Source organism: Pristiophorus japonicus, chromosome 12 (genome assembly GCF_044704955.1).
Source record: "Pristiophorus japonicus isolate sPriJap1 chromosome 12, sPriJap1.hap1, whole genome shotgun sequence".
Taxonomy (NCBI): domain Eukaryota; kingdom Metazoa; phylum Chordata; class Chondrichthyes; family Pristiophoridae; genus Pristiophorus; species Pristiophorus japonicus.
The window spans coordinates 42,049,350-42,061,969 of record NC_091988.1 but is presented as its reverse complement, the minus strand read 5'-3'; the positions used below and the strand labels follow the sequence as shown (position 1 = coordinate 42,061,969).

At 40.2% G+C, this 12,620-nt stretch overlaps 2 protein-coding genes across 3 annotated transcripts in view; one reads left to right on the top strand and one right to left on the bottom strand.

Moving 5' to 3' along the window:
* The window catches only part of cfap92 (cilia and flagella associated protein 92 (putative)), a 126,025-nt gene extending 118,986 nt beyond the window's left edge, over nucleotides 1–7,039 (top strand). The window contains exons 15-16 of the mRNA XM_070894768.1: nucleotides 5,974–6,155; nucleotides 6,925–7,039. Coding sequence (XP_070750869.1) covers nucleotides 5,974–6,155; nucleotides 6,925–7,039 — 297 coding nt within the window. The remainder of the gene's footprint in view (nucleotides 1–5,973; nucleotides 6,156–6,924) is intronic.
* acad9 (acyl-CoA dehydrogenase family, member 9) overlaps nucleotides 1,929–12,620 on the bottom strand; it is a 67,440-nt gene continuing 56,748 nt past the window's right edge. The window contains exons 17-19 of one of the 2 annotated variants that reach the window (XR_011596049.1): nucleotides 9,540–9,612; nucleotides 7,001–7,523; nucleotides 1,929–3,233 (exon numbers count right to left, since the gene is read on the bottom strand). Coding sequence is in view for 1 of the 2 variants with exons in the window: in XM_070895349.1 (XP_070751450.1) it covers nucleotides 7,423–7,523; nucleotides 9,540–9,612 (174 nt within the window). In the remaining variant the exon portion in view is untranslated. Of the gene's footprint in view, nucleotides 3,234–6,097; nucleotides 7,524–9,539; nucleotides 9,613–12,620 lie in introns of those variants that run through there. The other variant, XM_070895349.1, reaches the window with a different exon arrangement.

Genomic DNA, 12,620 nt, shown 5'->3' with positions numbered 1-12,620 from the left:
TGTCATCCTTTTTGAAAATGTACATCTCATTAGTCAGTTTTCAGTCTATTCCAAGCCTCATCAGTGTACGTTCAACTCCCTCGTGATCACAAACATCTCATAAATCTTTTCTCTCATGTCTTAGTACTCTAGGATAAATAGCATCCATCCTTGGGGAGCAATTAATATTGATCTCTTTTAGCTCTTCAACTTCCAAATAATTTAAATTGAAGCAATTAATTCTGGTTGGGTTAATAGAGTTTAGCACGTTGCTTATGCCTTCGCTAGAAATATCTGGAGCAAATAATCATTTAGCAGCCTTGATTTTCAACTCCATGAGCACTTTGGATAGATTCTCAACTCTTTAACTGCTGTTATAGTATTATAAGAATTTTTAGTGTTGTTTTACATATGCAGCTAAATTTCTTTCCAGACCTCCATTTGGCCATCTAAATACCTGTTTCACATATTTTTGATTGTCCCTATATTCAGCCCAGTAATCTCTTCACTTTTCTGCCTTCAGATTTATATTATTCATCCTCATTTTGCTTCTGAATAATTTGATAATCCATTGAGGACTGAATCTTTGGTTTAGTCTGTTTGTTGATCCCTATCTATATATTTATCTTGCATGCTCAGCATTATGCTTTTAAAGGCCCTGCATGAAATGTTGATCAAGTCCTTCTCCTCCCCCACCCCCCTCCATCAATTTACATAAGCTGTTCATTTCTTTAATGTTAATTAAAAATGTGTCTTCTAATCTTCAGCATTTCTGAATCTCAGACCATATAGAACTTGACCATTTTATGATCATTGTTCCTGAAGGGTGCAATGATTTCTATTTGCCGTGTTATATGTGTCACTTACCATTACCAAAGCCCAAGGCAAGTTATATGTACTGCCTCAGTTTCTCAAACATACTGGCTTGTGAAACAGTGATGCATTGTATGTACCAAATCAGACTCATCCACTTGGGTATTCCCAATTAATATTTAGTTGATTGAATTCTCATTAAAATAAGGTTGTTTTCGCATCTCAATTTTATCTCTGTAAAATAAGCTGTCTTCATTCTTAGAGACCTGAAAAGAAGAAGGGTGGGACTGTAGCATATTTTCAAGGTTAGCTTGAGCCGTTAAAGTTGTTTAACCATAGCAATTCATTATGTAAATTTCCACCTCCCACAGGATCAACATTTTTAAATGTTCCGGATGTCCCCGCTAATATAGGCCTACACTACCTTCTTTCTTGTATGCACTAGCCTGAGGAATATATAGCTTAGTATGTTGTATTCATTACCATTCTCTGGTATCATTCATATTCTTTAGTTCCCTAATGCCACAACAGCCTCCAGTTCAGCCATCTTATTCCTCATACTAGGTTCTCAATTGAGATTAGTTCAGATGAAAACACCAAATTGGCATATTATACAGTAACAAAAGTATACTTGCTGCTAATTATTTTTCAGTGTTTTCAAAACTTTTGCATTTAATTAGAATAAATAACGTATTTAGTGATTAAACCACTGAGCTGTGTGTGTAAGCATAAATCCACACAAATGTTTATTTGAATAAACTGAGCCAGTTTTGGTATTTAAGCACCTATCAACCCTGTTCTGCTGTACAGATGATAAATTACACTGTCTAAATCCAAAAGAATCTTATCGCAAGAACAATTTACATTGGTTTAAAAAAAATCAGTAACTCGTCTGGTTTTCTTGTCAATGTATTTAGGAAAAAATGAGGACAATAAAAAGTTGTTGAATTATTATGGGTTAATTATAAAAATGATTAATATATAACTGTAATCTTAAAAGTGTAGGGGGTGGTGTGTGGGGTCAGGTTCGCTTTTGACCGTCTGAGCGGTTCGAATCGCTCCCACTCCCTGGGTTCTAGACTCTGGATTTATTTGGGGGATGTGATAAAGCGCAAGAGACAGCTGGTTTGGTGCAAAAGAACTTTGATTTTATTAAGGACAAGAAAATACAATGTCAAACTTATAATCACTTGAATAAAGAACACTACATCACACATTCAAAGGGATTACAGAGAATAATACACCCCCCACCTCCCAATGCCTAACTCTGACTAGGTTAAACTCCAGGGCAAACAGGGACTATGCTCACCAATCCTTTCTGGTGGTTCGCGATTTCGGGGTTCGCTGGACTCTGTAGGTTCTGCTTGCCATACCCCGGACGTCGTAGAGGACTTCTCACTGCGTAGTCTTCAGTTGGGTAGTGTCCGCTGATGCAGTAGGGCGCGTTTTGGATGTATGTGGTAAGTACCAACTTTCTTTCGTTAGAATTAAGTTTTAAAGTCTCTTAGGTACTGTGTTCACCTGTTGGTAGTCAGAACTTAGATTGTAGAGTGGAAACTTTCGATTCTTCGGTTTCTTCCTTGCAGAGTTTTGTTTTGAAGTTGGTCGATCGCGGTGTTTTTGGTGGTACCACATTGGCACTGGTCGGTTGCTGCCACGATGGTGATGTTCTTCCTTTTCGATTACAGGACATCGAGGCTGGAAAAGCTAGTTAAAACTGCTGCAGTGGTCTCTCTCCCTTCTTGGTGCTCTATGATGCTAGGCTGCTGTGTGCATACCTTCTGCTAAGCATGGCGTAAGCATAAGCATACCCTTTTGTTAGAGCAGGGCCCAGTTATACCTTTGGAGCTGTTCTAATCTTCGCGCCAAATCAGCCCGGATTCTTTGTTTAATTTTGGCGGGCTTGATATTTCTGTGTCATATTTTGGCGGGCCCATTAAAAGTTAATCTGTCTCGGATGTGTTGATCTTTTAAATCTGTTTCTTGATGGAAATATTGGCTTTGGTATTTGCAATGTCTGCCAGTGTTTGGGTTTTTCATGCGGGCTGGATGTGCCATTGTTATTATGTATGTGCTGGAATGGTTTTCCAGTTCAGGATGATGGTAGCTATCTCTGGGTTAATTGTTGCTATGTTAATGTCTCCTGGGGAGAAGGGTTTTCGAGTATACACAATTCTCTCAGACAATATGCTTTAGCTTCAATACCCCAGACAGTTTCAATACTCAAACTGGCTTCTTTGAAGGATGGTTCCTTTAGTTCTTAGCCCTGCCCACACAGACCCATTCTGTCTAGTAAAATCCCAAATTCGATTAAAGTTCATAGTTTCTTCCATGTGCACTTTAGGATCTCAAACTTTCTGGTAGATAGTTCCAAATTAAATTTCCTTTCCAATGAGTCCAAACACTGGGGAGGGTGGGGGTTTCCCACAAATGTTGCAACTCTACAAAAGACACACGTGAAAAAGGCGAGAAATGGTCACATTTCGCAATCAACCACAATGTAGCTATAGTCTTTTAAATCATAATGTTAGATTTTTTTAAATGTGTTATTTTACATTTCCTTCCACATCCCACACAAACCCTGCGAAAGGAAAGCAACCCAATACTGACTAGTTAGCAGGACGTGTGCACAAAAGAGTAATAGATGACGTTCCCTCTTTCTGGTAGAGCGTTGGCTTCCTGTTCAGTGTCCGAAATTGCTAGCACTGCATCTACTTACATTGAACCATTTGAAGGTTATTCCAATCCACTTATGATTACAATACAAAACAGCAGCAGGCAATTTTTCCATGCTTTTTTATTAGTATACAAGATCTGAAAAACAGCTACAAAATTCAGGCCAGTCTCATGTGACCTATTTAAAATTCAGATAATGACATTATTCCTAAGATTGAGACTATTGTTCAGCCGCCTCCTCACCTCTCCATTGCCCAAGTTAAACCTCTCCCCAGACTCCGCCCCCTCCCACCCCCCGCCCCAACCATGAACTTGTGTCTATCTCTTATGTGTGTTGTCTCTCCTCATGCTCTCTCTAACCTCATCTCGTTCGCGAGAGTCACCTCTTGCTTCATAGAACCCAATCCCACTGAACCGCTGACCATCCAACTTCCCTTCCTGGCCTTTAATTCTAGCTGAAATTGTAAATGACTTCCCCTTTTAAAACCACCATCAGTCTCCTCAATACAACACGACTTCTATTCCAGTGCAAACTAAATCCCATCTCCTCTCTCTTTGAACGTGTTGACACCTCCCAAATAACTGCCCATCTTTCTCTGCAACGCTCTTTGAATCTCTGGAGATTCAGGTTTCTGCCACAGCACTGAAATGGTCCTAACCAGTCACAAATTATATCTTCTGTAATTGTGATGCATTCTCCTTCCACATCCTTTGTGTAACCTTTGATGGTCATCAGCGGTAGGTCGGGGCCTTAAAAGGCGAGCAGCGTGGAGCATACCACTCCTCCAGGGAATCAGTACGTGCTGGTGCAGGCTGTGAAGAGGGCGACTGGATTGGACGTCACCATAACTCAGGTCGGTGACTGAAGTGTGGGCAGGTACAGCAGGAGCAGTGAGGTTGGGGCAAAGGTGCGGCGAGAGATCGCAGAGTGACGTGATCGGGGCCCAGGAGAGGCATCAGTTTGGGGCCCAGGAGAGGCGAGGGCTCGGGGGCAGCACGGGCCAGCCCACACTTCAATGTGTGTGCACCTAGGTCCATGCAGCAGAGCTGGTCTCCAGTCATCTTGGTTAATCCTTGCCACTGGACCAAGACATAGCTTGGTCAAGCCCGTGTGGTGGCTGGTGTGCAACGGCCACCAGACGTTAAAAAGAAAATCCATGCACAGGCATCTTCCACCCTGCAACATGTAGTTCAGGACCTGGAATATTAGGTCCTTCATTGAAACACCTGTGAACTCATCCCTTTTTGGCATAGAAGCAAATCATCCTCGATACGAGGGACCGCCTATAATGATGTAACCTTTGACAGTCGACCACACCATCTTCCTCTTCTCTGCTATCCATCTCAGTGGGACTGCTTTCATGTACCGGTTCAATTGTAGCCAGAGCATCTCCAGCAATGCTTTCTCTTCCTGTTCAGTTTCCTCTGTATCCCCCACAGCTCTTTCCCTTGATGACATCACATGCAGACATTAGTTCAGCTTCCAGATATAAACTCATGACATCCAGATGAGGCACAATTTCCTCCAGCTGAACATTAAGACCGAAACCAATGTCTTTAGCTACCACCACAAACTCCGTACCCTTACCACCAATTCCATCTCCCTACCTGGCTACTGTCTCAGGATGCATCAGACTGTAATCTCCTATTCAACGCCAAGCTGAGCTTCTGACCCTATATCCTCTCCATTAAAAAGAGCACCTATTTCACACATGTTTCAACCCATCTACTGCTGAAACCCTTATCCATTTGTTTTGCTATCTCCAGATTCAATAATTACAATGATTTCCTAGCTGGCCTCCCACCTTCCATAACATCAGCCCATCCAAAACTCTCCTGCCTGTATCCTATCCAGCAAGTCCCACTCATCCATCACCCCTGTCCTTACTGACCTACCGTGGCCTCTAGCTCTTAAATACCTCATTTAAAATAATGATCCTCATGTTTAACTCATTGTGGTTTTGCCCCTCCCGAACTCTGTGACCTCATCCAGCTCTACAACTCTCCACCTTACTCTCCATTCTTGACTCTGGCTGTTTCTACTTCCCCCTCCCTTCGCCTCACCATTGTTTGAAGGGGAACTGCCTAAGCCCTACTCTCTGGAATTCCCACCATATCTCTGCCTCTCTTTACCCAAGCTTTTGGGTCACCCTGCCTAATATCTCCTTCTTTGGCTTGGAATGTATTTTTTATTACACTTCTGAGAAGCACTTTTTCTGTTAACAACTTACATTTATGTAGCACCTTTAAGAGGTCTGCATTATTAATGTTGATTGTCTTGATTCAGCCCTTCAAACACCACTAATAACTGTGATATAAAATACCACTGGATATAGGATACTGAAATATGCTTCCAACAATGTCTCCAAATTTGCTCAAGGGTACCCTGATCTTTGATCTGCTAATGCACACAGTAATTGTTTAAAAAAAAAATCAGTTAATAAATAAAATTCTTCAGTTTTGTGATTACAGGTCAAAGCCAATTATGTATCATTTTTGCCCTAGTATGCACCGTCCTCAACTGTTGGAGATTTAGTAACATGCAAGTCCCCGGATCAGCGAGATATCACCAAAGGTTTCACTCCAGGTTTAAGTGATAAGCATAGCTGGAAAGTAAACTGCAACATAATTCCTCGTTATGACATGGAGCACAAGAAGTTTATTGATCTCAAAGGACAAGATTTCAAGTAAGAGAACCACGACTGCATCTAGAACACTGGTGCTTTGGCACAATTGATTTGAAACAAAAATTAAATAGAATTATAAAAATGATTTGGTTCCACTGATTAAAGTTAATGTACATGTTTCTAAATGTACATGTAACTAATGGAACTTCTTTAATGGTTCCCCGTTATTTAAAATTTGTAAACTAAATCAGCATAAATGTAGCTATTACACTGCACTCCAAATTGGGACAGTTTCTGACCATGCAACTACAAACAGGCTTCCTCAATAGAAGAATGTCCATCCTTGAATGAACTCTGGTGGGAGTCCCTTGGGCAGCAATTAAGTGCATCACTTAGTTGAGTGATCAAAGGATGCCACTGATCGGTCTTGACACATATACCAGCAGAGGCCAACAGTTTAAAACCAGTGAAAAAATATAAGATCCATACAACCAGAGAGAAGATCTGTCTCCTCCATAAATGTGTGACAGACTCCAATGCTGGTCCCAGATGCAAAGATGCTGTATTAATGTAACTATCAGCCCTTCTCTCACTATTTTCTCTAAAAGAATGCTCTGTACATTTTTGTACACAGATTGCTTCAGTGTGCCATATTATGGACTCATTATGTAATTACTGTAGTTCAACTTCCTATCCTCTATTCCCTCATCAGTGAAGTCTTAATTCTTGTGAAACCTGTAATGATTTCACTCTTAATTTGTACCAATACCATAGCTTTATTCATTTTCCTACGATCCATATTAACCTATTTTCACACTTTTTCCTTCAGTGTATACTGCAATGAACACTCACGTATCTATAACCGAAAGCTCAGTCAACTGAATAATGAAATGCAGAAGACCCACCTCCTTCAAAGGAACAATCCTCCCAGAGAAGTACTCTAATCCACTGTGAAAACAGAAATGGACTCACAGCTAACCTGATTGTTTATGACATTGTGTTTTTGTACATATCGTTGATTAAACAGATATCTGACGCACTTTAATACAGGTCCATGATGAGTTGCTATCATTTCTACCATTGAAGTAAATTAACTGTAGAATCACTTCAGGCTTGTTAATACTAAACAGAAGTGCTGAATTATACTGCATTTTCAAATATAAAACCAGACATTATAAAATATTTCATAATTTTTTAGTTAAATTCAGTAAATTAGCTTTTCATCATCACTCTTATCTTTACTATTCAGTTTTATTGCCCGGTTTTCATATCCAGATTTATATGCAAGCACTTTGAAAACTATAGTCAGTTTATGGTCAAATATTTCCTAGAAAGTTCGGTCAAGTGGGTGTGAGCAAACGTATGCTCTCTTATCCAGCACCTGCTGTGCTATTTTTTTAATGCTGTCATCAAGGTTTTCAGAAGAATCTAATAAGAAAAACAAAAAATCCAATACGTTAGAAAAAAAACACTTGATCTTGGTCTGAAAAGGCCAGTCTTTTCTGACAGTTTACAGTCTGTTATAATCACATACAAGGTGACCCACATCTAAGATACAGGTCAACATTACAACAGTACCACACGCTCTGCCTTCCATAGCCCTACCTTTAAACAGTTGACAAATTTTGACAAAGATGAAGGCAGCCATTTGTCCAGAGTGAGTCCACAAACCCATCATCACAGCAACTAAATGATTCTTAGTGTTTTTGTTTCCACTATCGCATCAAGAAATCTATTCTGCATGTTTATCACTGTGTAGAACTCTGCATAACAGACCTAAATTTGATTTTTTCTGGTTTGAACTTGTGCCCCTTTGTCCTCCAAGGTTTACTTTAGTGCCTGGATTTATCAGTCACTTCCATTTGAGGCTCAATAGCCCAGTGTTTCTAGTCTTATGTAATAAGTCAGTCTTCTGAAACTATGAGTAGCCTCATAGCGTTTCAATACAGTGCATCCAGGGCATGAATGTTTCCCTTGTATTTTAGTGACAACAATTGGGCACAACCCTCAAAGTGTGGTCTAAGTTAAGTGTATTGCTTAATAATATGGATAAACATTGTGCAGCAGAATACTAATTTCTCAGAAATATAGTCACGTCAACTTATACCAGGAACTTTCCATTATTTTTTTTAATATTGTCCGTGAAAGTATCTCATAAATGGGTTAAAAGTGGATAACTCTTTCAGCGAACTGGCAATAATCATGATGAGCTGAAAGGCCCCTTCTGTGTTGTAAGTTTCTATACACTTGGTGTTATCTGTGCAACATGTTTAACAAAGCAACTTCTAGGGAATATTTTTCCCCAAAATACATGCTAATGTTTTTTTAACTTTGCCCAAGGTTTAGCTGGAAGGGCAAAAGTGGACCGAGATGCAAAAATCCTTTCTCTGCTAATTCATGATCAACTGACAAGATGACAGATAGTGTTTGGTTAATAATTCAGGAGTATTTATTTCTTAAAGCAGCACTGATGAGAACCAATAACCCTCATTATTTGCAGTAAAGAGAATTATCTCCATCTTTTGAAATATAATCGAAAAATAATTCCTACCTTTTGTTGAAATAGCTCATTTCAGTTCACTATTTTGCGCTTACACCTGACACATCTGATGGCATAGGTTACTAGACAGCTACATGTGACCGACAGTAGCTTCATTCATTCATACATACAGGTACTTTAGCCTGTATTCCAAGCCAAGAAACTTAGTGCTGGCTGGATGCACAACAGTACCTAGCTATGTTTTCTCAGTGCTGGTGTGTTTGGCTCGGTATTCATACGAGTCCGAGGCGTCGACTCTTGCAATATTGAATGAAGCTACTCCAAGTCATCCTGTAACTTGCACGCAGCACTGCTTGATTATGTCAGCAGAGATCTAAAATACTGAGCCTCTACGAGAGAAACAACGACCCACTTAAAGATCTCTCTCTGCCAAGTAGGCATTTTTTTTAAATTAGGCAGACTGGGAAGGAAAGAAAGCAAAAGAGCATTGTGCTCGACAAGTACTTCTCCCAGTCTTTCCATCTTTAAGTGGTGCATAATCAAATAAATAATGTTACCGTTGCATTATCACCTCAGTTCAGCTTCTATCATTCTCCAGCTGATAAAAGTGATGGGCACCAGGTAACTTGGACTTGCTGATTACCTCCCTCTGCTCATTGGGAATGTCTAATCCATTCCTCTAGCAGCAGAGTTACACTGGATATTTCATTGCACAGGGGAGACTAGTCAGAAATCAACCCATCACAATATGGTGCATGATCTTTTTTTGTTTAAAAAAAAGAGATAGAATTATTGGCATTCTGTTTAGAATTTACTATTGAAAACTACCCCTCCCAAAGCATATCGCCACAGATCACAGAATTTCAAGGTCTGCTTTATGCACACAGAATAGATAGCCACTTCTTAGCAGCAGTTACCATTATTGAATTCATGAAAGAACTTACTTTTCTGTAGTTGAGCCAATAGATAATTATTCCGGAAATAGGCCTCAGAGCAAAAGGTGTTGGCAAGTAAAACCTGGTGATAGAAATAGAACATCTGGAAAAGCTTTCAAGAAATCATGTCAAACCAAAGAGAAAACAGACGCCGGCTGTCTGTCTCCTCTTTTACTCCTGCAGAATGCATTAAATCATGATTTTATAAATGGAGAAAATACATAATTTCACAGAAACATCGACAAATGCAAGCTAAATAACAAACAATCTAGAAACAATATATAGCCGTATAATGATGTTGAAATGTCTTACTGAAAAGTTTGTATCATTTTTGGAAAGAAAGCCAAAGCACTTACTAGACATTAAATTAAACCTAAACCTATGATTTTCTTATTTCTATTCCAGAAAAATCCTGTTATGAAAATTATGTAACTTTTCTAAATCTATTTATGTAAACTCTTTTTTTGGAACAGAAACTATGTTTATGACTGGTTACTTCACAAGTACTGAATGCAATTTTTCCTTTAACTGATTCTTTGCAATTTTACAATCAATTTCAATCTCCTGAAAGTTAGGATCTGTTTTACTCTGGGGCTTTTGTCTCAACATACTGGTTTATTCAATAAAAATAAAACTATGCTACACAAAGAATAATTTTAGAAATGAGCCTAGGTAGTGATTTCTTTTTGTGAATTTAATTAGACACAAATACTGTTGAAACAACAGATTGTTGATTATTTGGAACACACTTCTCATGAATTCCAACAGAAGTAGAGAAAGGGAACCAAATATGATGCTGTTGATTCCTTCAGTTATTTGCTCTATAGGTAGCTCCAGTGCTTAAACTGTAAAAAAAAATACATTTACCCTCCAATTGTTTGACAGAAAACCAAGCAAGAGTTTAAAACAATCTGCCATTTTACTTCACTTAAAAATTACAAAAATTAAGATTATGCGCTTAACATTTTTCTCCTTTCCAGTAGAAATCGTATACTGTCAGTTCAATTATTTTATTTTAGATAATTCTACATATGAAATGCATACTGTGATTTGTCTGTACTACTGTTCTGAAAGCATAGACTTCTTACTGGACAAGACTTGAGTCCAATGGTATGTGGTTATTATGCAAATTTGTATTCATACATGCATAAAAGTCCATATTCTGTTTATGAGCTGAATTTGAAAAAGCAGCCAGCCTGCTGAACGACTACCAGTCTGGAGTATCATGGGAGTGTTCCATCTCTGGCAAATCAATCAGTAGACCCATTAGAATCAGCCATCTAGATCAATCACAGATGAGGTGAGGTAGAGGAATCAAGTGGAAAGTATTAGTTGGAAAGCTGCAGTAGCTGCCAAGGTGGATTAAAAAAAACTACGGTATAATACACATTCCATAAAGGAAGAATTGTTGAATTACTACGGTCTATTATCAGGATAAGTGTCAGAGTAGGCAAAAGTAACAGTTTCCAAAAATGTGGAATATTTTGAATTATATTTCATATGTGGCACATAGGCACGTAGGAAACAATTGAAAAAAGGTGGATCATCATCATCACTGTTAAACCAAGCTGATTATTTTCTGGGCTACTGGTCTAACACAAACACATTGATGCAATGGTGTTGGGATCAGGGGGCTCCTGCTGTACTATGGAGTGTAAGGAAATTGTTTTGCATCTGCAATTCCCCGCACAGGGAGTTGTAATCTCTTGGTCATCCTATTGGGGGAGTCATTGAGCAGAGGCCAGGAGTTGCTGCACACCAAGTGAAGGAAACAAAAAGGGAAAAAATGGACGATTTATCCAAGGCCCGTTTCCTGCATACGTCCCAGAGGCCAGTTATAGTGCTAGGGAAACTTAACAACATGACATTTTTTGACAGGGAATAATGCACAAATTAAGAATGGGTGAAAAGAAAATCAGAAGGGAGCCACGTAAAAGGGAACACACACACACAAATCAGTTTCAAAAGCAATATTTGTAAGGAAAATAGTAATGTGTTTTTCTTTGGCCAACAGAGTCACAGGGTTTCTCATTCCCTCTCTCCCCCACCCACCCCCCACCCACACTTGACTTAATTATTTTTCTTCTCCATTTTTTATTTACTTTCACTACCCATTCAATCTCTGGTAGTTCATAATCTTGGTCACAATTAATTGAATAGATTTTCTCGTCGGAACAACAGAAATTTACAAATTCTGAGATAAGCTACTCAATTAAGACCCACTGCAAAAGCCCATCTGTAATAGTCACATTTTCTGTTGGCTTCCCGTGAACTTCATAGACAAGTTGGGAGAAAGTGGCTGGTTTGCGCCTCTCGTTAGCGCCTCCGAGGGCAGTAACGGGCGCTAAGGGGTTACCGACCAGGCGTGGCAAATCACTGACACCTGCACTGGAGCTAATACGTATCACCTTGATCTCTTGCACCCCAGAGAGCGTGACGTCATCCAGTGCGCGTGATGTCATCCAGTGCGCACCGCCCCAGATGTAAAATTCGCTTCTGCCCTGCATCACCGGGCGCCAACAAAGGCAGCTGCAGGAGGCATTGTCACCTCGGCTGGCCGCTAGTGGTCAGGCAGAGCAAAACATTTTTATGTCTGCATTCTGGTGCCTCCTGATGTCTTTTGCTCCCGTGATTGCTCAGCCCTACACTCTGAGTGCTTGGGGCTGCTATGCACGTAGCGCAAGTGCCATCCTCCACCACACAGTCTGAAGATTCCTTCCACGCAGCATTGTGGCCTTTCCTTTTAAGGGAGGGAAGAAGCCTTTGAAGACGGCAACGCTGCCCCGTATATTGCTCAGCGCTCTGCCGATACCGCCCCTCTCACACCCTTTAGCGCTCGATGGGAAGTGGCAGCGCTTAATTTAGGGCTCCACCTCTCTCGGAGTGCTAAATTGTGAGTTCCCGGTAGAAACTGGCTGGCAATATCTTTACGCTCCCGCAAAAAAGTTATCGCCCCAAACAGGATGCTACGCAATTTCTAGCCCAAGGTGTTTCTCCTCCGCTCCCCCTCCCCTCCCCTCCCCTCCCCCTCCCCTCCCCTCCCCTCCCCTCCCCTCCCCCCACAAGAAATTTGAACTGAATTAATTCATC